The 22,753-nt window shown below is 39.1% G+C and overlaps 1 protein-coding gene across 5 annotated transcripts in view; it reads right to left on the bottom strand.

Moving 5' to 3' along the window:
• Positions 1-22,753, bottom strand: part of KCNAB1 (potassium voltage-gated channel subfamily A member regulatory beta subunit 1) — a 414,948-nt gene that overhangs the window by 60,389 nt on the left and 331,806 nt on the right. For 3 of the 5 annotated variants that reach the window (XM_025374902.1, XM_025374903.1, XM_025374904.1), the window contains exons 3-8: positions 22,599-22,636; positions 17,995-18,074; positions 15,663-15,707; positions 11,767-11,811; positions 9,863-9,906; positions 719-805 (exon numbers count right to left, since the gene is read on the bottom strand). In XM_025374902.1, coding sequence (XP_025230687.1) covers positions 719-805; positions 9,863-9,906; positions 11,767-11,811; positions 15,663-15,707; positions 17,995-18,074; positions 22,599-22,636 — 339 coding nt within the window. The remainder of the gene's footprint in view (positions 1-718; positions 806-9,862; positions 9,907-11,766; positions 11,812-15,662; positions 15,708-17,994; positions 18,075-22,598; positions 22,637-22,753) is intronic. The other 2 variants (XM_025374905.1, XM_025374906.1) reach the window with 1 other exon arrangement.

The raw sequence follows: 22,753 nt of genomic DNA on the forward strand, positions 1-22,753 counted from the left end.
TCCATGTGATTTTGAACTTCAGTTAACTGGAACATTCTTTTCAATTCATCCTCATCCTCTCAAACTATCTTCTGCCTCAAACATCCTAGCAAGTTCCGTAAATAAATGTAAATTGAAGAAAATCTGGTTTTAGAAACATTCTGAAAGCTTCCAGAGGAAGAAGCTTAAACTGTGGTCCTCAAACAGTTATAACAGAAAGGCGATAAAATGTTGCAGCTCCTTGAGAATCAACAATCAAACTGCAATGAAATCTTACTTTGAAGCAGTTGCTGCTGTGGAATCCCCGCTGGTGGCACCACTGAGCACTGCTACCACAGACTGGAAACTAATCAGACTTAGAGCCATTATAAAATAGGAAGACCCTCAAAGGATTTACTGTGAAATGATGATGGCTGTGTTATAAAGCCCCTTTCCAATTAACTTTATTGTTTTAGCTGATGAAATCATGAAAGTGAAATGAACCTGGAAAAGGTGAGCACTGTAACCAGCGGGAGCCACAAACCCAATGCCTTCAACTGCTTTAAAATAAGAAGATGCAGCAGACAGAGCATTGGTTTTGGGGGTAAATGCTGAGGCCAAAAGGCATCAGTCAGAAATATTTTTTTTTCCCACATTCAGTTCAATCAGTCTGAATACAATTCATTTCCTACTGTGAGCAGAGTAAGTCCTCAAACTGAATCAAGAATTCTAGAGTATTTTATTAAAGTTCTTAACTTACCTTCCATGGGAGTGTTACTGTCTGGTCGATTAGCAAAGACCACATCCACATACTCCAGCTGCAGCCTCTGAAGGGAGCCCTTCAATCCTGGGAGCAGAAGCAGGAAACAAACCCCAAAATCTAAATATGAGCAGTATTCAAAGAGTTGAAGTTTGGTTTCTTTCAATAATTTACTTTAAAAAAATAGAATTGGAATAGTTTCAAAAATGCTTTGAATACAATGATTGCTAATTGACCCTAGAACGTTTTAAAATTACATCAAAGGCTGACTTCCCCCAACAAGAAAAGTCTTAGAACTTTTTCAGGAATATTATCACTCTCACAGGAAAATACATACTTAGGAACGACCTTCACAGTAACTTGTATGAGGCAATATCCAGAAGCAAAATTTAGAATAAAAAGCAGCTTCTTTCCAACAGTTAGTGTTTTTCTTCTTGAACAATGCAAATTAATGTTTATGTTTTGGATCACTTAATAGGCTTATAGTGAGCCAGAGATACATTTATTCATAAAACTCATTAGAATGGTTTAAATCAGAAATAAATGACTGCCCCAACCCCATCTTAATGTAAATGTTGGTTTTAATAGTAATATAAAGGGGTTAGCAAATGAAGCCTTTGCTCAACATTTTACTAATTGGAACAAAGTTTAAGGAACATAAAATATAGCTGAGCTCTAACATTTCTATTATTCCCCATTTTGGGGGAAGAAACAAAAACATTAGAAGCTATAAAGACTGAAGAGGTAATATAAAGGAGAGAATAAGAACTTGAAAAGGGAGTTAGGAACCAACAGCCTATGTTTCAGCCCTAACCATTTGGTCACATTTCTATGAATACTCAGAAAAAAATTAATTTTAGTAAAATTAATACTTCCCTGAAATAGAACATATTGTATATAATATTATGCAACCAAAAGGATGACAGTGTTTGAGAATCATGTTATCCCATTTCCATGGGGCACAGCATTTAGCATTCTCTTATCAGCCTCTTTAATTCCTCAGGGAGACCAGAGGCTTTACTCTCTTTATTATAGACATAAAATTAATTGCATGTTAAATGAGGCTCTTATAAATTTAAATTTGGTTCATTTAAATTTGATTTTTCATACTGGTTTATCAGCCAGCCACAATTAGTTTTCTGACAGGAAGATGGAGTGCTTGAATATTGTTCCGGAAATATTTTCCATCCATTGAGAAAGGACTGTCTGTGATGGCAGCTTGTTAAAAGCTTTGATGAAGAGATTAGGGCAGACAGATGTTATGAGGTCTAATGCCTGCTCTTATAAACCTTCCGTGATGCTCAGGCACAGGGTATCACCAGCTATTTCAAGAAACGGTGTGAAATTAAATTAAAGTGAAAAAATATCATGATATGAGCCACTTTTGGGAACAGTTGTATGCAGGGAGGAGGTAAGGAAAGGACAGGAATACTAAGTAAACAAATAACAGGATATCACAAGGTTTGAAAGTCTGGAAATCTGCACCCTAGCATGCTTGGGACCCCACTTGGGTTCTTTGACCTTTTTTTGAGACTCAATTCTCTAGTCTGCAGTGGGCCAATACTGCACAATACTGACACCTTCAGAATTGGTGTTCCTGGGAGAGCTGTGTAACACAGTCTACAGAACCACAACGAGAAATTATACCGTGGTGTTCACATCTGGAAAGTTCCAGGGGGAAGACAGCAAAAGACCAAATGCCAACAATTTTCACTAGACCCCTTGTTTTGGAGAGGGGCATTTAATGACAGTTCTGGCCTGTGCTTGGCAGACGAAATAAGTATCTTGTTTTCTGACAATGGCCCTCTCTCCCTGTTCTCTTCTAAACAGTTCAGTGTGGGCTGAGAGTAACTAGCAGAAGCAGCTACAAATAACTTGGCACTGTTACAGCACTGTGTGATGAGGCATGTCACAGATAGGTGTGACTTTTTGTCATTTATTATTCCATCCCATGAGCATGTATTGAGTCCCAATTTCATCCTGAGACTGTGCCAGGCTCTCAGCGTTTAAAGATGCACAGACACAGTCTTCATCCCAAGGAGCTCTAACAGTGCATATTGAGAGCATCTATTGGCACAGGTTCCTTGTTCAAGGTTGTAATGTGTACCTGGAACTAATGATATGGACTTGATACTAAGGTCAGCCTCATGGTATTTGGTCATTCCTACCTCTTTAATTCTTTCTCTGAAAAGCACTCTCTCTTGATATTTGGCAAGAAATTCAAGTATCTGAGGCCAGTGATCCCTCCTCTGACTTTGAAGTGGAATGAAAGGAAATTGTCCCTCCAAAGGACACTATCCACTCACTTTACAAATCTCAATCACATAAAGTCTTGTAACCCATGGTATGAACTTTGGATTCTGTGTAAGATTTAAAGACACTGGTAGGGGAGGTTCCAGTGAGGAGGAGATTAAGCAGGGGAAATAATATGATCAGATTTCCATTTTGAACCGATGGCTCCACCTGCTGAGAGGGACCTGAAGGCACAAGAGTGAAGGCAGGCACAGCCACTGCAGCCCATCCAGCTCAGACAAAGTTAGTGAGAGGTGTATAAATTGGAGACAAGTGGTGTAAGTAGAAATACACGGACTTGCTGGTGTGCTGCATATAGGGTGTGGAGGTTAGAGTAAACAAGAACGACTCCTAGATTTGGGGCCTGAGAAGTGAAGTGACTGTTACTAAATGGGGCAGTCAGGGGGAAAGCTAACCGGAGGTGGTCGGGGAGCCAAGTTTAGTCTAAGCAGCACCTCAGTCACTACATGGAGCTCTTGGCAGCTGGATGGACCAGTCTGGCGTTCAGAGGAGGTGAGGCACAGGGTCTGGGATTCAAGGTACTGATTTGGGTTGTCCTGAATAACCCTGTGATATCCCTTAGCCTCTCTGAGCCTCAGTTTCCTCATCTGTCCAAGGACAAAATGGTGCTAGCTGATCTTCCTGCTTTGGTCTTTCATGTGACTACAAACCAAACCAGGTATTCCTGCTTTTTCATTAAGATATGTTTCATGAGTATCTCCTTCAGAGTCATTTACGTTTAGTTTCAAAAAAACAAGTCATCATGTTCTATCTCCATTTAGCAAATGTTTGTTGAGCACTGGCTTAGGGCCAGATATTGTTTTAAGTTTAAGTAGACATGCAAAAATGCATTAACCTTGGCTCCAGAAGGGCAGCTGGGCAGCCAATCTTAACCTAAGGAGTTAAGTGCTCCAGTGCAGTAAATGCACTTGCTGAAGGCAATTTGACCTTAGCCTGTCCCTCTGCACTAACCCAGCACCTGTGGGAGGGGAAAACAGGAGAAACAGCAGAAATGCTCCCTGACCTTGAGGAGATAATTAGAAGTAAACCGGCAATTTCTCAAAAGTTCACAGGAAAATAAATTACTTAAAGAAAATAGTTTTCAAGTGACTACATTAAAAAAAAAAAAAAAAAAAAAAAAAATCTAAGTCCATTTTTCTTTTAGGTTCCAAAGTTTAACAAGAACCATAATGTTTAGAAGGTAACCTTAATTCAATTTAAGCATATTTCACAGGTTTCTAAAGAAATATGCTTATTCCAGACAGTCAGCAGATTGGCACAGTTAGAGGTGGATGGGGTGTTCGGTGCTGCAGGTTTGTGTGGAAGCAAGGAAATCAGTAGTTTGGAGATTCTGCAAGGGTTCTATTTAAGCATGCTGTGTCGTCACCTTTTACACCTACCACGCACTTGCTTTTCTATCTAGCTTGCAAAAAAAGTTGCCTTAAATAATATACATTGTTTATATAATTTCTAGTTTTTTCTCAGCAGACCTATCGTCATAATTTGAGACATCTGCTTCTTTTTTAAAGGCTGAGTTGTATCGGAATCATATTCAGCATGTGGCTGTGCCTCCTGTTATGAAACGTGGTTATCCTCGATGGGTGATGTACGTTTACATGAATGTAGTACACGGAAAAAAAATCCTGTGGCAAATCCATTTGTTCAGAAATGTATTCTTTAATTGAAAAATCATAGATTGTCTTTTTCTTTTAAAGTTCATAGAGTTTAACATTTGTTATTAATTTAAAAGTTTCAAGCAGAGCTTTCTCAGATTATTTTCCTCTCCTACTCCAAAAACAATGGCAGTGGATTTGTGTTTTGAATTGCATAACAAAACTGTTTATCTGAAAGGCAAATGTAGAGTCAGACGCAGCTTTTGGCTGTTGGAATACACAAGAGATTTACTTATTCTTAGTCAGTGACCTACCAAACTATTTCTTTTCCTTTACATTAGGCACTGAAGGAACGTGTTTTATTTTATTTTTATTTATTATTTATTTATTTATTTATTTATTTATTTATTTTTTTCTGTAGAGACAAGGGTCTCACTATGATGACCAGGCTGGTTTCAAGCTCCTGGCCTCAAGCCATCCTCCCGTCTCAGCCTCCTAAATCGTTGGGATTACAGGCATAAGCCACCATGCCGAGCCAGCACCAAAGGATTTTGCTCTGCTCTATTCCAACATTGGCTCAAATTGGGGTTTAACAAATGTTTGTGGAATGGCTGAACGAGTAAATTGGATTTTAGAACCCGAGGGCACTTTGGGATTCTAAATGAGTGCAATCAATCTACTAGTGAAATTTCTTCCTCCTCCTTGTGAATCTAAGGAGAGCATTACACCTAAGCAGATCTAAGTCAAGAACTTTGGGCTCATTAAAAAGGCCTTTCAACATGAACTCTTTCAAACCTACATTATACACAAGTCAAGCTCATCGTATACTCTGTAAACTAATTCAGGTGGCTCAGGTCAGCCAGCACAGAAGTGGCCTGAACTCTGTATCAATTTGAACTTTCTGTCTTATCCTCTAATAGTACTTCTCAAATTTAATTTGTATACAAATCTCCAATGTTGAATGAGGTCACCTTCATCACAGAACCAAGTACCAGTGAAATCCAAGGATAATAACTTGTAAACTCTTTTAAACTTTATTTTGGGTCTCATCTCATGTCCTTGCTTTTCTGCAAAATTCACTCAATCCCCTAATTTCAGCCTGCCTAGAAAATACTTTGAGCTAATTCTCTTGTAATCACAAAGCTTTATCTTTGGCAGAAACTGTGGACTGTAAAATAACACCACCAACAACAACATAATAACAAATGATCTCAATTCTTCTTCCATCTCAAAAGTTTGAAATTTTGTGTTAAAGTTTGAATCTGGGTCAGCTTGAATTTCAGCTGAACTGGTTTATCCATCCTCAGAGATTAGTTCCTAAGAGAATTCCTGACTTATTTAAAGGTGGAGGGAATTTAAGGTATTTCTATTATGTCATATGAGGCTTGAAAAAATGCTTATTTGTGGGCAGATCACCTGAGGTCAGGAATTTGAGACCAGTCTGGCCAACATGGTGAAACCCCATCTCTACTAAAAATACAAAAAAATTAGCTGGGCATGGTGGCGCATGCCTGTAGTCCCAGCTACCTGGGAAGCTGAGGCAGGAGAATCACTTGAACCCTGGAGGCGGAGGTTGCAGTGAGCCGAGATCATGCCACTGCACTCCAGACTAGGTGGCAGAGTAAGACTCCATCTCAAAAAAAAAAAAAAAAAAAAAAAAAAAAAAGTCAAGAAAGAAGAAAGAACCCTGAAATTATGTACACACTCTGGTAAATATTAGAGCCATGGAGATTCAGTGAGGAGTATAGTAGCATACCTTCTCCTTTCTTTTTCTCTTCGATTTTATATTTCTTTGTTAATTGCCAGTGTCAACCATTTTCGGAATCTCTCTTTTCTAATTAATTAGATTAACAAGAAAAGAACAAAAAGCAAGAACTTTTCTGGCAGCAAACTGCTGCCCTGTTCATTCTGTGAGCGTGGTTCTGTGAGCTGACTTGGTTATTTGTCACTGACAAACTCCATGGAAGACAACACAAGTCATGAGGGCAAATGCTGGAGCAGGAATGCTAGGGCAGTAACAGTTTTGAGAGGCAGGTTAGCTTTGACTTTACAATGTCAAATGGGACACTAAGGCCTGAGAAAGGATGCTGTTTGGGTGAGGAATCTGGAGGTTTTTCTGAGGGCTAGAAGTTTGTCATTTGTTGTGGCTGTTTCAGAATGTCACTACTTAGTAGTATCCTTATCCACAGAATGAAGACTAGCAGTTGATGATGACAAAAATAACATGTATTAAGTGCTTATTATGTGACAGACACTGTGCTCAATGTGAATTATATAATTTTTATCCCCATATAGTAACCCTTATATTTATAGTCTATAGTTAAGGAGACAGAGGTTAGGTAGGTTAAGGAACTTGCACAAAGTCACTAGCTCATAAATGACAGAGTTGGAACTTGTACAAAGGTCTGTCTGACTTCAAAGCACATATGCTTAAAATTATATTTAAAAATAGTCAGTGAGAGATACCAAACCTATATAAAGACTTTGGAGACAATGGGGTGATGTAATTATTATGGTATATATCTATGTACACACACACAAACATGCACACACATATGGTTCACACTGGCAATCGAGAAAGAAAACATATATATATATATACACACACACACATATATACACATTTTGAGATCTGGCTTCAAAAGTCTTCATTTTAAATTCAGTGATTGAATACTGAAACTATTTTTTTTTCTGTTGTAAGTCTAAGATATTTCAATGTAGTTTTGTTTATAGGTCAATAAAGATCATCAGCTTCCAAGTTGGAATAAAAATACTCGAATGAAACATTATCTCTTAGGTTCATGGAAAGAAAAAAGTTCACAATGAAATGACAGCCCGGGACAAAATATTTGCAATACATATAACCAAGCAAACAGTGACCATCACTAGTATACAAAGAGTTCCTGCAAATTATTATGACCAAGACAAACAAATCAAAAGAAAAACAGCCTGACAACATGAAGAGTGAATTTCCAGAAAAAGAAGAACAAAATTATTAAAAGAAGCTCAAACTCACCAATAAATAAATATATACATAAGGAGATAAGACCAACTCATCTAACAGGATGGCATATTCCTTTTAGAAAGTAATTTTGTATTAAAATTTGTATAATTCTTTGACTTAGAAATGCCACTCTGGAATCTACCCTATTTACCTAAGGATGGTCACTTGTATAATTCTTTATGACACTAAAAGCTGAAAATAATCTGTAAGTTATATATTTTAATTGAGAAAAAATCAAGACTTAAGTTAATATTTGTAGCTTGGTTCTACTGTTTATATATATATTTAAAATATAAGCAAGTGTTTGTATGGATGGATAGATAGATAAGTCAGTACAACCATAGAGAAAAGGTGAAGAAGATATATACAGATTGTCAAACTCTGGGATGGGATGAGGCTGGATGAGCAAATAGAGAAGCTGGCTTCCTTATCTATTTTTATTTTTGAAGTGGTGAGATTAGAGCACATTTTACATTTCTGGTGATGTTAGTAATTAGTAAATGAAATTATTTTTTAAAAAGGAGAAAAATCACTTGTTTCAATGATCAATCATGAACCTAAAGCTACAAAATTCTTGGATTTTTTTTTTGAAATACAGATAGTTCACAACTTACAATGGTTTGACTCAGGGTTTTTCAACTTTATGATGTTGTGGAAGTGATATGCATTTAGTAGAAACTGTACATTGAGTTTCCATACAACATTCTGTTTTTCACTTTCAGAACAGTATTCAATAAATTATTAATACATGTGACAATTTATTATAAAATAGGCCTTATTATAAAATATGTTTTGTGTTAGATGGTTTTACCCAACTGTAGGGCAACGTAAGTGTTTTAAGCATATTTAAGGTAGGCTAGGCTAAGCTATGATGTTTAGTAGGTTGGGTGTATTAAATGCATTTTCAGCTTAAGATATTCTCAGTTTAAGATAGGTTTGTTGAGATGTAATCCCATCATAAATTGAGGAGCATCTGTACTTCACAAACTAGTATAAACTCTTAACATTTTTCTTTACTGCAAAAAGTATAAGTGTAAAATTTTATAATATATAGACAAGCAAGAAATAAACAAAAATTACTCACAATTCTCACAATCTTCACGATTAAGTAGAGTAGTAGTACTTTATTACATAATGGTTCTTGTTGACTGTTTTATTTCCTGTTTATTTCTAAATTACACAAAATTTTGAGTGCCTTGCAAAAGTAATGCACCAGGAATCAATTACCTAGTGGTAATTTTCTATACATTTTTCTATGCATATGTATATACCCTTCTAAAACAGTAGAGTATACTACTCAGTAATGAGTGCACTAAAGCCTTAGAGGTCACTACTATACAATTCATTATGTAACCAAAAACCACTCATATCCCAAAAGCTATTGAAATAAAAAATATATGTATTTGAAAAAAATCTAAACAATAATAAAATAAAAACTAAAAAGTATAGTAGTCTTAACATTTGTCTACACAAAAATTTGCACACAAATGTTCATAGCAGCATTATTCAGAGTAGCCAAAAAGTGAAAACAAGCCAAATGTAGTTTAACTAGTAAATGGATAAGCAAAATGTGGCTATCCATATAGTGGACTATTACTTGGCAAAGAAAGGGGTAAAATACTGACACGTGCTACAACATGAATGAACATTATGCTAAGTGAAAGAAATCGGTTACAAAATATCATATGTCATGGGATCTAATTTACATGAAATATGCAGAATTGTCAAATCTATAGACATAAAAAGTAGATTGATGGTTGCTTGGGACTGTGGGAGGGGGTGAGGTGGTGATAGGAAGTGACTTCTAGTGAGTATAAAGTTTATTTTAGGGGTGATAAAAATGTTTTCACATTAGATTAGGTGTTTGGTGTACAACTCCGTAATTATACTCAGAACTAATAAAATGTACACTTTAAATGGGTAAACTTTTATGATACGTACATTATATCTCAACAAAGCTCTTTCAAAAAGTCTTGTGGGAATGTTTTATTAATATTAGTAATAGCTGAAAATGAGAAGAGTTCTATACAATTTTGCCTTTTCCTTTCGAGTTCCCATTCTCCCCTCTACATCTCTGCATTCCCTATATTTAACCCCAAGAAGAAACTTGGTTGATTGTGGTACTTTTCATATAGAACTTTTTCCTCTTCCAGTGTATTCTGAACTTGTTTGGTTGATACCTTTCTTGAACGAGGGGCCCACAGCCAAAAATAAAATTGAAGCAGAAGCACCCACCTTCAATAATATGCTTTCTTGACAGCCCTCTTTCTGTTTCCGCTCTGCCAAGAAAAAGAAGCAAGTAACTTTGAATGAGAGTGTGCTTTCTTTTCTTCTCTAAATCTCTGATCTGAAATGCTAGTTTTGTACCCTGTTCTTATCAAATTCTGCACCACTGGAGGCTGAGGAGAGAAGTCTGGTGGGCAACACACTGAACCCCTTTTCTTTGGAGACCTCAGTAGATGAAGTATCCACGACGGTCACCATGCCTCTATCATGCTCAGCACCAGGCTCCAGTAAACAGCAACTCAGCCACGTACACTCTGTCCATATTTAACTCAAGACACTGTACAACCTTTTCACCTTGTTCTTAACCAATCTAAAGAAAATAAAAGGCTTGACATAGGTTTGTGAGCTTATTGTAAGATTGCCAGGCTGCTGAAGTTTCTTTGTTAGCTTTTCTGATAAAGGAAGCAAATGTGGAAGTGCCTTTGACTTCCAAAATAAATTTTAAAACTAAATTAAAATGCGATGAAGCAAATGTTCCTTAAATTAGTATCTCCAGAAGCCAGACCCTTAATCATAAGGACTTTTGCCTTCCCAGTTCTCAAGCTCTGGCCAATTTGAATGAAATATGGTACTTGAATTTTAAAGTATTGATAACATGTTTCTTCATCTTCAATACCTTTGGCAGCTTCTTTTTAAATATAATATTTACCATTCACTTTTGTGAATATATTCTTATTCGGTATTTTTAATAAATACATTAGTAATACTGTAGGTAGTATTCTACTACATATTCTACGATATAACGGTTCTTGCAGACTGTCTTATTTCCTGCAAGGTTTTGTGGCATTGCAAAAGCACTGAGCAATGGCACTGTGAATCAAAACACAGGCAATGAAAATCCGCATTTCTCATAGGCATGATGTTGCTTTATTTTTGTACAGATTACTACAGGAATACAAATTTAAATTCATCTTTCTGTCTTCATATCATTATAAATAGGCTCAAAACCAACAACAAAACAGAGTATATGTTTGCAAGTGTGTATATACACATATACATTTTGATTAGAAGGTTCCTAAAGAAGAATTGGCCTCTGCCTCCAATTAAAAAAATTCCCTATCAATTATAGGAAGATAAATAAGGTTTTGTTTGTTTTTGCTTTTTGTTAAAACTCCAGCATTTTTCTTTTTGTTATGATTTCTGTCTCAAAGATGGAAAAGCACAGTACCAATGATTGCTCTGGTATATGGAATAGCTTGCTGTCTTCTTACATGTTTGTCAAAAGGCCAGCCTTCTAAGTCCTGCTGAATAATGTAAGTACCAGTTCAAATGCCAGCAGGCCCATAAGAAGCCAATTCATTCCATGAAATCTTCTCTGCATCCCACAACAGAGAGCACATTTCTCTTTCATTTAGCCTGACAGCGAGTGATACAGGTAGCTCCGTGTTATTCTCCAATGAGATGGTTCTTTTGATCAGCACTTTCAGAGCCCTCTGCAGAAATGATCAGAGACTTAGACATGGAGCCAGACAAGATATTTTTATCTTTGCATTCTGTAGAAGTCTCTGAGTTTTGGCAGATTTGAGTGACTTTTCTTCTGTGATGCTTCATGCCTATTTTTCTTTCCTGAAATTTGAACTCTATTTTGGAAATGATTCTAAGTATGAGACTGGTATTTGAAAAATCTACATTAATCACTTAGTAACAAGTGACCACATGCTTTGCACTAAATTTCTTTGGGAGTATCTTGCTGAAATTAAATCTTAGGCTAATTGGTATTTCCTTAGTATGAGAAAAAAAAAATCCTCTCTCTAAGCCAATTAATCTTAGTATGTTATATGTAAAATAACTGCCTAACAGCAAAAAAGCAGGAACTACTAGTGGTTTTCTGTTTAGTAGGAAAAATAACTTACTTTCCACCCCAGTAGAGTTTGGTTGTTATGACCAGACTGGACCTCCTGTATATCAAACAGACAAACACAGAGAAATAGTAAATAAATACAGGTTATTGTACCGAGTCATATTATTATAATAGCACCAGAAAGAATTTGTTATTGTACCTCACATTTTAAAAATTGGTAAAGAGGTAAATTTGTTAATCCATCTCACTGAAATAAAGACAAAGGGAAGCTAGTAAGGGGGGACTCAAAGTTGGATCCTAGAGGAAGAGGCTGAATGGAAATGATCTTTGCCTGGAGGAGGTGGAGGGCAGTGATAACAAGTCAGATTGAGAACTGACAGCAAGTCCAGGTGGACATAGCAAAGTGAAGGTGAGTGGAGGGTCAGAAATGGCGTGTGGGGATGGAAGTGAAAGGACTGAGGGGATGAATTGCTTTAGTAGGTCAAATGAACAAACACCAATGAACACGTGTATTCAGCATCTGGCCTAACGCTGATTGCATACGAACTCCTCCCAGGAGGACTCCACTCTCTGCCAAGGAACATGGACCCTTGTGGCCCTGAGTTATTATCCCTTCTAACATCACATTAACAGGCAGGAACTGACTACACAGAAATCTAAATGATGAAGTGAATTATAATAGTAAATATTTAGAACAAACAGGAAAAAAATGTCTTTGAGTGTCTTATTAAATGGAAATGTCATTTTAGGAAAACAGTCCTAAAATCCTTAGCTCAAGGTTCTACCATTTTACTGCTAAGGGAATGAAATGTGCAAATCTCATCAGCAAACTTATTACCTTCTGAAAGCCACAACCAAGGGCAGGAAATGCAATCCTAGTATTGTGATCATGGAATAAAAAATATGTCTTGAGAACTACAGGGATAGAATAAAATTGGGAAACAGATCTCAGTGCAATTTGGTTTCCCTCAGTATGTAATTTGATCTCACTGGTCTAGAAAAAAAAATCATTTGAGATTCAAAGGTTAAGGCCAATCTTCAGGAGCGCTTGAAATAAGGCATTTATAATTCTATCATCTGTAAAGTCAACGCCTCAGGGCTCTCGGGTATAAAAGCCTAGTATGATTAATGATAACCAACAGGGAATGACGGTGACAACTCTGACAACTTGGTTGCAACAAGAAAAATTTGTTGAAAATGTTAGCAGCCCCATCCCACTGAAGTTAATCCCCCAAAAAGTAATGTGAATCACTGTAATGGAAGGTCGATAAATACATGTACCTGGAGATTACACAACCTGAAAGGGCTGATGTACTTTCCAGGTTAATACATCAACCTCATGATATCTATTATAATAGCAACCTGCCACAGGCGAGCCTGGTCTCCTTTAGCACTTTCAACCTTCCACAAAAAGCTGGATGGAATATTATAAAAACTGAATGCAGTCCTTTTGATTATTGAAAGCTGCACATTCTATACAAACACTGCTACAGACTTAGTTTTTCAAAGTTAGGCTTCCTGCAAAACATTTGGCCTATAAGGGTATGCACACCAACATATATGTTCAAAGAGCAAGAGTAGACAGCAGCCTGGCAAATTATCACTGACTCCCACAGAGGCTATTAGAGCAACTCTTCTGAGTGCGTAGAGAATGATAATGCATTTTACAGTGATATAGCACAGCCTTCAAAATGCTTTTGCACACCTTATCTCACTCTGTCAGCATGACACTTCATGAACTGTTATGCTGTCCATTTTACAGGTGGTTAAACTGAGAATCAGAGAAGTGTAATAACTTGTCCTGGATAACATAGCTAGCAAGTGGTAACGCCAGAACCAGAGGTCAAGTGTGCTAGTCGAAACAGCTTTCATAGGCTCAAAGCTATGATGCTATGGTTTATCTTTTCACCAGTCTCATGGGGGCAACTGTGAACTAATATAAACATTCTGGAGTATAATTATAGCTTGAGTTTTTATTTGCAAGAATGAAAGGCAGTTTGTGGAATATACATGGTAATCTATTTTCTACAAAAGGTAAATAAAATAGGTTCTGCAGCTATGGAGAGCGATCATTTAATGTTCTCTGGGTGTTAAGAAAGAAAATAGCTACTGCGCTGATGCTTTCCCTTCTTCCTTAGATGTACTCCAGCAGCCTACACCTTGTTGCAGAGCTCACTGTACTATTAGTGGAATTATCTCCAAGGTTTCTGTTATAATTGAACCATGTACCCCAAAAAGATATGTTAAAGTCCTAACCCACACAACCTCAGAATGTGAGCTTATTTGGAAATAGGATCACTGCGGATATAATTAGTTAATAGGTAGAGTAGGCCGTTAATCCAATATGACTGGTGTCTTTATCAGAAGACACACAGACACATGGGAGGAGAGCTGAAGTGCTGCAGCCGCAGGCCAAGGAATGCCCAGGATGGCTGGCAACCGCCAGAAGCTAAGAGGAAGCGAGGAAGAACTCTAAACTTTACCCAGAATGTCAGAGGGAGCACGGCCCTGCCAACCTTGAAGTCAAACCTTGATTTTGGATTTCTGGCCTACAGAAACATGCAAGAATAAATTTCTGTTATTTTAAGATACCCAGTTTCTGGTCCTTTGTTGCAGCAACCATAGGGAATGGATACAGTCCCTATTTAGGCAGTGATGGGTGAACCAATACTTTGAGTGGGAAGGTAACTCAGGCAAGGTGAAGGACTGAGTGGGAACATGAATGTTTTCCCATATATAAGGTGGAATATAGTTTTCTATTAACATCCTTACAGTTCCCTGGGGTGGGAGAGAAGGAGAAGGGAGAAGGAGAAAGTAGGTCATCAAAGTTTATTTGTTCATATCTCTATGAATGTTTGCTTTTCCGTTTCCACAGGGCCCTCTATTCCTACCGAAAGTTTGTCTCAGAGTGGGGAGTAAGCAGCCTTAAAAATACATGCAGGTCTGTTTCACCTTCTTAGTTTCGCTTCCTAGAGAGAGTTTAAATCATGTGTGCAAAAGCATAATAAAACCACTTTTGAACTCTTTGAGAATGTCCATTTTCCCTAGACTAAATTTTAGAAAATACATGCTAAGTGTTGAAGCATGAGTACACAGCTCTTTGCACAGTTGTCTTCACTAATACAATTACACTGTCACTTATTTGGTAATCAGAAGATATTATGCCAGGGCAGAGGAGGACCCCAAATTTGTCCAGTAATCTTTGCTGAGCTTTGCTTAATTCTGTATTCGTGCGGGGGAAGTAGTGGCTATTATGGCTGAAATCTATAGTGAAATGGGGAAGTATTACCTCCCCACTGCCCATAGATGTTATAGCTTCCCTTATTACCACTGTCTTTGGCTACAGAAGGTGATGGAAAGGGACAGGTCAGCACAGCCATTGTGTTTCTCAAGGATAGCAGATGAAGCACTTTTCTGAATACCCAGATAACAGGGTTCCTGGGCACACAGGAGAGACGCTGACTAAATGTGTTCAGATAAGAAAGCTTTGGGGTATTTATCCCAAAGTCTTCTTGTTTCATCATTTCTTTGCATCCAGAGTTAATAAAATAAACGGCAAACATAAATGCATGTGTGTGGGGGGATAGTTTCCTGTCAAGTTACTTCCTACAACAGATTAGCACAAATGGCAGTCAGAAGCCATGAAATTGTTACTTTTTTATGCACAAATATTTCATGAACATCCCCTCCTTCTCTGCTCAACCCTTTGGTAATTCATTGTGATCAATGACTAGTCACTGATCTAGTCATTAACTAGACTAATTTTTGAAGTGCCAGAAGTGAACTTGCCGGCATTTATTTTCAAGCCACTATAAATCATCGCTTTACCAACAGTTGATTTTTTTTTGACAACCTTTTGGTCAGATGTCATATAATTTTATTTTTCCTTCTCTGGTGCAAAACGATATCTTTTTAAAAATAAACAAATAATTATGGCAAATGCAATACCTCCAGCCTTTCTTCTTGATGATGCTCCCCAGAATCACTTCAGCCCTGGAGAGGGAAACAGATAATGTCTTAGGATGCAGTGTCCTGGAAAAGCAAGAGTCAATCCAGAACACAAGAACCATTCCTTGTTTGAACTCTCAGTGCCTACATATCCCGAAAATAGAAGCCGCTCTCGGCTGGTAGCACAGTTTCCGCTGTTTCTGCTTGTGCCTGCAGAATCCTGCTCCGGAGCATTCCAGAAGCACCTGCCAAATCCTGACACACTGGCAGGAGACCGCCTGCAGTCCTGATACTAAGCAGCAGCAGTCATTTTGCAGTTTGGTGTTTTTGAACCAATGATCCCATATATAAATGTCTTGCTTGGTAGTGTCCAAAGGAGGTCAAAGTTTTCCTTCTAATTGCTATGAAGCAATTCAATTGTGACCATGGAGAACAATGAGACCTCACATTGCTTAGATAGAAACTATTGGCTCTCAGGTATAAATTAAAACCGATGTTGTGGGTTTAGATGTCCCACATAGAGAACACTCACGTACGGAACATCCTAGGTTCCAGTGACCAACTTTGTCATAGGAGCAAAACAGAGGAAGACATAATGAAGTGTCCCTCCTGCCCCTAAGGCTGGGTTGCAGAAGCATACTGAAGGCATCCACTGTCCTCTCCTCTTCCACCTACCCAGGCTGGGACCCGAGATTGAGTAGACAAATGTTCTATGTCCCTCCCAGTATGACCAACATTGTCAGAAGCAGCTGGGCTCTCAGAGGCTTAGTGAATGGGAGATCAGTGGAATTAGCACCTTGCCCATTAGGATGCTGTGGACAGGAGTCATGGCTAATCATTATTGGTTTTAATTGAAAGTTCTGTCTTTGTTAGAGTGTATAGCTTGCAATAAGCTATGATGCAGGTTAGCTGTGGAGTATGCCCCAAAGAGACAAGCATTGAGTCTTGCATTGGTGTGTTGCTTTTGCTTCTCCCGATCTCTCTGTTACCTTTTACAACTTTGCATTTCACAGTGGAAACCTATCTCAATTATAGACTGACAATCAATAATTAATCAGAGCGATTATCCTCACAGGAGTAATACAAACAGGACTCTAACAGACTTGCTACTTACTTCTCCCTTTTTCTACCTTAGTGCCATTTGGTACTAAGCAGGATTCCACAAGAAGAAAACAATGGAAAGGGGTAGAAGGCAGAAAGGAGCAAGACCCTATAACCTTTACTTTCTCTCCTTGGATTCAACAGAAAGCGTCAAGAATGTGAGCTATGAACCTCCTTGATGGTCCTTAAACATATACCTGTCTTGAAAAGGAGGAAACTCATGCAAAGAAAATGCACTGGGACCATCCACTGATCATCCTGATTCAGCAAGTCCAGCAATTGGATTGTAATTCTCACCTGGAAGGAGGTGAATTAGGCCTGCAGGTGATTATACCTCACAGCCCAGTTAGAAAATTGCAGAGCTGTTCAAACAGCTGGGCAGCTATTTAGTTTCCTTGGTTCTGAGAGCTGGACATCCATCTTCCCAGTAGGGGGCCAGGGAGTCCCAGATCTATTCTGAACTGTGCTGGTTAGGCTGGGACCTGGACGGCATGAACCTTCAGGCCTGGCCTGGCCCATTTCCTATGTGTTCTAGTTTAACAAGCCCTGTCTTAGGGCTCCAAATCTGCCTTGGGTTCAAAGGAAGGTTGCAGTTGGATGTGACTCCTTTCACAAAAGAAGCGAGGACTCTCTACAACCCTTCCTGTCCTCAGAATGGGCTCTGAGATCCCCTCTTACAAAAGATAACAGATTCTTTGGCATCTTGGGGGATCCTGACTTTGACGTCTGATTTTCCTGTAATGCTAGTGTAGGGACAGGGAGGTAAACAGGAAAAGCTTCCGCTTCCCTGCAAGGAGGATGTCCCAGTTCCTCAGGGGCTGAAGAACTATGAGATACGGTTATGAAATAATGACGCTAACTTTTGAGCAACCATTTTGGAACCTGTTCATTCATTTGGTCACTAATGTATTCAACTAATATTTCTCAGTCTCCACTGCCACCACTCTGGCACCAGACTCTGCTGTCCCTCACACAGACATGGCAATTGCTTCCTGGTCATATACCTCTTCAGCCCATTCTTCATACAGAGACCAGAAGCAGGAAGGTTTGGGTGAGCAGAGAGTTCCAGAGATAGTCAGTATCCCCAATTCTAGTAATGGTGGTAGAGGGCAGAGCAGAGCCATCAACACGTGGAGAAAGGACAGAACCTTTTCACCAACATGTTGGAAATGGTTTGATTCTTTTGGTGCTACAGATGCCATTTGAGTGACACAAACAGGTACTGACTTACTTTCCAGCAGCATAGACTTCAGCAGTATCAAAGAGGTTAACACCACTTTCATAGGCGATTGTCATCAGCCGTTCAGCAACCTGCAAGGGGATGGGAAGGTCAGTCAGCAAAGCCAAGTGCTTTCCAAACCTGGAAGCAACTTTGAGTCCTCTACTGATCTTTAGGAACACTGACCTCTCACTAACCACTCCTTATTTTTCTTAGTTTTAGTGAAGAGAGGGAAAGAAAGAAGGCTCAGCCAGTATCCATAGGACTGAAGTATTCTTTCCTTCAGACATAGGGCACTGAGGAGTTACGTGAAGGCTGGGATTTAGCCTGACCAAAGTGGATAGATTTGTGTTTCTCGATCTTCTGGAAAGAGCTGGTTTGACAACATTCTTTATGGCATCTTAATCTTTCTGACAGAGGGGGGCCATTTGTATCACTGGTGACTCCATTCCTCAACTCTTTTCTCCAAGCCAGTAAGTTTTGGCAGCTAGGTGACTCCTGACCTGAAGGCTTGTGACTTTTTTCTTGATGCTGAGACAGAGCTGTGACTGTTATAAAATTCCTGCCACCCACAGTTCAGCAAAATCTCAGGCACCATCGTAGAGCAGCCATTGAATCAACACAGAGAGGGGGCAGCGTGCCTTTGACTCACCAGGAACCCAGTTCCTCACTGTTCTGCCTGCAAACAGACCTCAAATCTCCTTGTTCCTTGCTTTGTGCTGCTGAATGCAAGCAGTGAGTATGACAGAAGAGTGGAGAATTCCTATACACAGCTTAAGGAATAGCCAGAGAGGGATAGCCATAAACAACAGTGGAGAGGGGCCATTTTTTCATTTTGCCAATTGACTTACTAGTCATTTGGAAAATTACACACCTCGCAAATAATTATAATTGATTTTTTCATTATGTTTTAATGGCAGGCTGAAGTTGCTTCATCAGCATTTCCAAAATGAACTATTTTTCTGTTTGCTTTAAAAATTAGCCTACCAAGAAAAATGTTAAGTTAGCAAAATGGAGTCCATCCAGATTCTTTAGCATAATAGTATGCTATTAATGCTTTTAATTTACTACCATTAAAACATTTATCTTGTATTCCTATAATTTTTAAATTATATCCTAACTGGAGATTAAAAGTTAAGACAAGTTTTCCCCATTATGACTGTCCTATTTTTAAACATTATTGTGCATGTATTTTATATTAGCCTGTGTTATGTCAGATGACATACTGGTATATTATTATTGGAAAATGTACACAAATCTTATCTAGAGAGTTTTTTTTTAAGATAAGATGGAGAATTCTGCATGGAGACTTAAACTAAACGATGACAGAGATGTTTCCCAATCATTGGACTTGAAGGCCTGAATGTGAAATAATGAAAAACATCACCAACTAAGTCTGAAGAGTGGTTTCTGGCCTTGAGGGTGCTACTTACTAGATAGATAAATCTGGGCAAACCATCTGACCTCTCTGTAGATTCAGCCTCCTCGTTTGCAAAATGGGGATGATTTTGTTCAGCTATCTCCTCCTCCTGCATGAAGCCCAGAGGCCTCAGGCAAAGCTGATCTCACCTCCCTCTAGCGGGGCCCTGGGGGCCTATGAGTGAGTTACTCAGGAAGGGTCATGTGACACACCCTGGCCAATGAGATATGAGGAGAAGTTTGCTGGGGACTTCTGGGAACATTTTTATTTGTTCCTACTGAGTTTCTAGGAGCAACACCCTTACCCTGGAGTTACAGTTCTAATTGAAGCCTGGGATTCCGGCAGCTGTCTTTCTGCCTGAAGAAGCAGTTGATACACAAAGCCCCACGGGCCAAGAGACTCGCTGGGAAGCAGATTGGGAGCCACTGACAGAGGCAGCCCTGAAGCTTGCTCTTTGTCTGCACTTCTAGCTTAAAAGTCAAAATAATTTTTCTTTTATGGGTTAACCTGATTTGAGTTGGGTTTTTGATACCTACAGTTAAGGGCACCTTAACTACCTTACAGATAAAAAAAAAAAATCAATAAAACTCTGAAAATTAAGTGCTGTAAGATGCTAATCTGCTCTCATCATTATTTTAAAGAAATAATTATTCATATCAGTAACATCTATCTTTATTTTATGATGAAGCCAAATCATCTTTGAGAGGCACCTTACAGAGTTTGGTGTTTGTATCCTTTTGATAATATCCCTGCCAAATGGTAATTCAGTAAATGAACTCTCCCAGTGATGGGGACATCCCCACCTCCTGAGACAGTGTTGACAATGATGTAATTGTCAACAATTAACTCAGCACACTGTAGTATGGCCAGCCCTAGTATTCCATATTTGCATGTACTTTGTGTTGAGATTATTTGAAGCCAGAGAGAAAGCAGAAAAATCGAGGTAGGTCAACTCATTGCTATTGATCCGCATTTTTGCTACATGGAAAGCACTGAGCTCAAAGAACTCTATAATGGGTGAGACTGACTCTGGCTGTGTCTCCCATCTTCTCTTTGCTGGTATTCTCTCTTCAAGGACCCACGGAAAGCCACAGATGCTCTCTGGAAGTACAATAGCTATTTACCTGGTCTGCATCTGAGGTGAGCGCTTCAGCAGCCATTCATGACAGCTTTATTGTAGTTTTTAGACTTGAAATTTTGAAATTATTCATCTCAGAGGTCAGCCCTGCACACTACAACCCGGGCAAGCTTGGCTCATTGCAGCAGAGAGCAGACACTGTGAAGAGGAGAGTGAAGACTAGGGGGAAATAATGCACTTTACTTGGCCCCTCTGCTCAGAAAGGATACATATTTTTGTCTTTTTCCCTTCCAAGCACCATCCAGTCAGTAGTAGGTAATACATGTGCTGGATACAGAGGATTATTAACTGTAGGCCTCCCTCCCTGTTTGCCACCTATTTTGTATGAGACTTCAAGTCCATAGCTTGTGCTCTGCTTTCTGTGGCTTTGCCTTTGTGCCTCTTCCATACACCCCTTCCTGGTCCCAGTCAGAGAGAGCCCTGTAGTAGACTCTGGGATGTGCCCTCAGGTTCTCCTTTGGAACTGAAGGACTTATTCCCTGAGTTGCTGTGAATGCTGCCATCAAATGGCCTTCCTCTGTCAGCCCTCTCTGGAAATTGCACTTGGCTAGAGAGAGTCACCTAGCCCAAGGTCAGTCCTGCTTCCTGATCAGCCTCTGGTCCAATGACTGGTCAGTAAAAGGACATAAAGGCCCAATCCTTTATGTTGTGCCAGACTGAGACAACTCTGCAGAACCATCTCAGCTTCGGAGATCCCCATGGAGTTGGCTGAGGTCATTGTTGAGGCTGCATCATGACCCAAGTTCTCTATCTGCCCAGTGCTGCTTTCTTCCCTGCCCTGTGCTGATCCTGAGAACACTTCCTAATAACTGTCCTGCAGGCTACTCTCTAGCTTAAAGTCTGCATCTCAGGGGAGCATCCATGAGGCAAGCCCTCTAAGGTGACATGTGCCCAATACAGGGAACAGGCATTAGGACAGACAAGAATAGACAGTTAAGACTTCTCTCTCAGATCTGCTAAATAACACTGGTGATTTTGGGAGCTGTGGAGAAAAGCCTCCGTTTCCGAAGTGTCTCATTAGGAATGATGGTAAGCACTACCTTTGTAAAGGGCTTATTCTGGGCCAGGTACCCCACTAAGCCCTTTACAGGCATCATCTCGTTAATCTTAACCACCATCCTGCTGAACAGAGGGTATGAGCATTTTATTGATGTGGCCGCTGTTAATACACGTAAATGTTAGTAAACCAGGTTGGTCAATGGTAGAGTGTGACTGGATCCCGCTCAGATACACTATCCCTGACTCTTCTTGCAAGTAGACAAGGAGGGATCAGAGGGACTCAGGGCATTGCCCTCAGGGGAGTTCTTGGTGCTCAACGCCTGCATACCTCACTTGTGCCATGAAGGTATTCCTTAAAGGAAACAATAAAAATGTCATTTTGGTAAGTACTGTTTTGACTGTGTAAATGATCATCTATAGGAATTTTATGGTAAATATAATTACCATAGTTGCCATTTATTGAGTGTCTGCTACCTGCTAGTCAGAGGACTATATAAACATCTGACAAGCATGATGTGTTAATCCTTTTAACAGACCGTGAAGGTTAGCATTAGCATCTCATTTTATATAGGATGGACTGAGGCTCAGAGAGGTTAGATTAAGTTGCCCAAGGCAGGTGACCCACTGTTCAGTTTTCCTAAGGACTGAGAGGGTTTCTGCAACGTGGGCTTTCAATACTATAATTGGGAAACTTCTGTGCAAACTGAGACAAGTTAGTCATCCTAGTTGCAGCTAAAAATAAACAAATAAATGAAGCAAAATCACATTACAGCAATACAATCTTTTCATAAAGTGACTAATGTTTATTCCAAATTGTTTCGTTCTCTAACTGCTCAACCTGCATGTATAGTGTACAGCTTCAAGGGCTATTAGTAGTCTAAATGGAAAAAATACAACAGGCAAAATAAAATCAACAATAATCTCTGAGGCAATTTAACCATTTCCTGTGATTTAAACCTTATCCCTGTAGAATGTCAGAGTCCCAGGAAGAGGACTCCCGCTATACAGCTCTCTCTGCATTTTCTTTCCTCAGCATAATACAGGCCAAAGGTAACTTACCTCATCTGAAATTTGACCTCCAAATGTCACCCATGTTCCTAGAAAAGAATAAATATTTGCCTATTATTCATCATTGTTTTTCTAATATTGTGCATAAGAAGGGAATTTCTTACCTTGGGACTACCTCAGTAGGTTGTATGGATAGTTCACAAAGG

This window comes from Theropithecus gelada, chromosome 2 (assembly GCF_003255815.1).
Source record: "Theropithecus gelada isolate Dixy chromosome 2, Tgel_1.0, whole genome shotgun sequence".
NCBI lineage: Eukaryota > Metazoa > Chordata > Mammalia > Primates > Cercopithecidae > Theropithecus > Theropithecus gelada.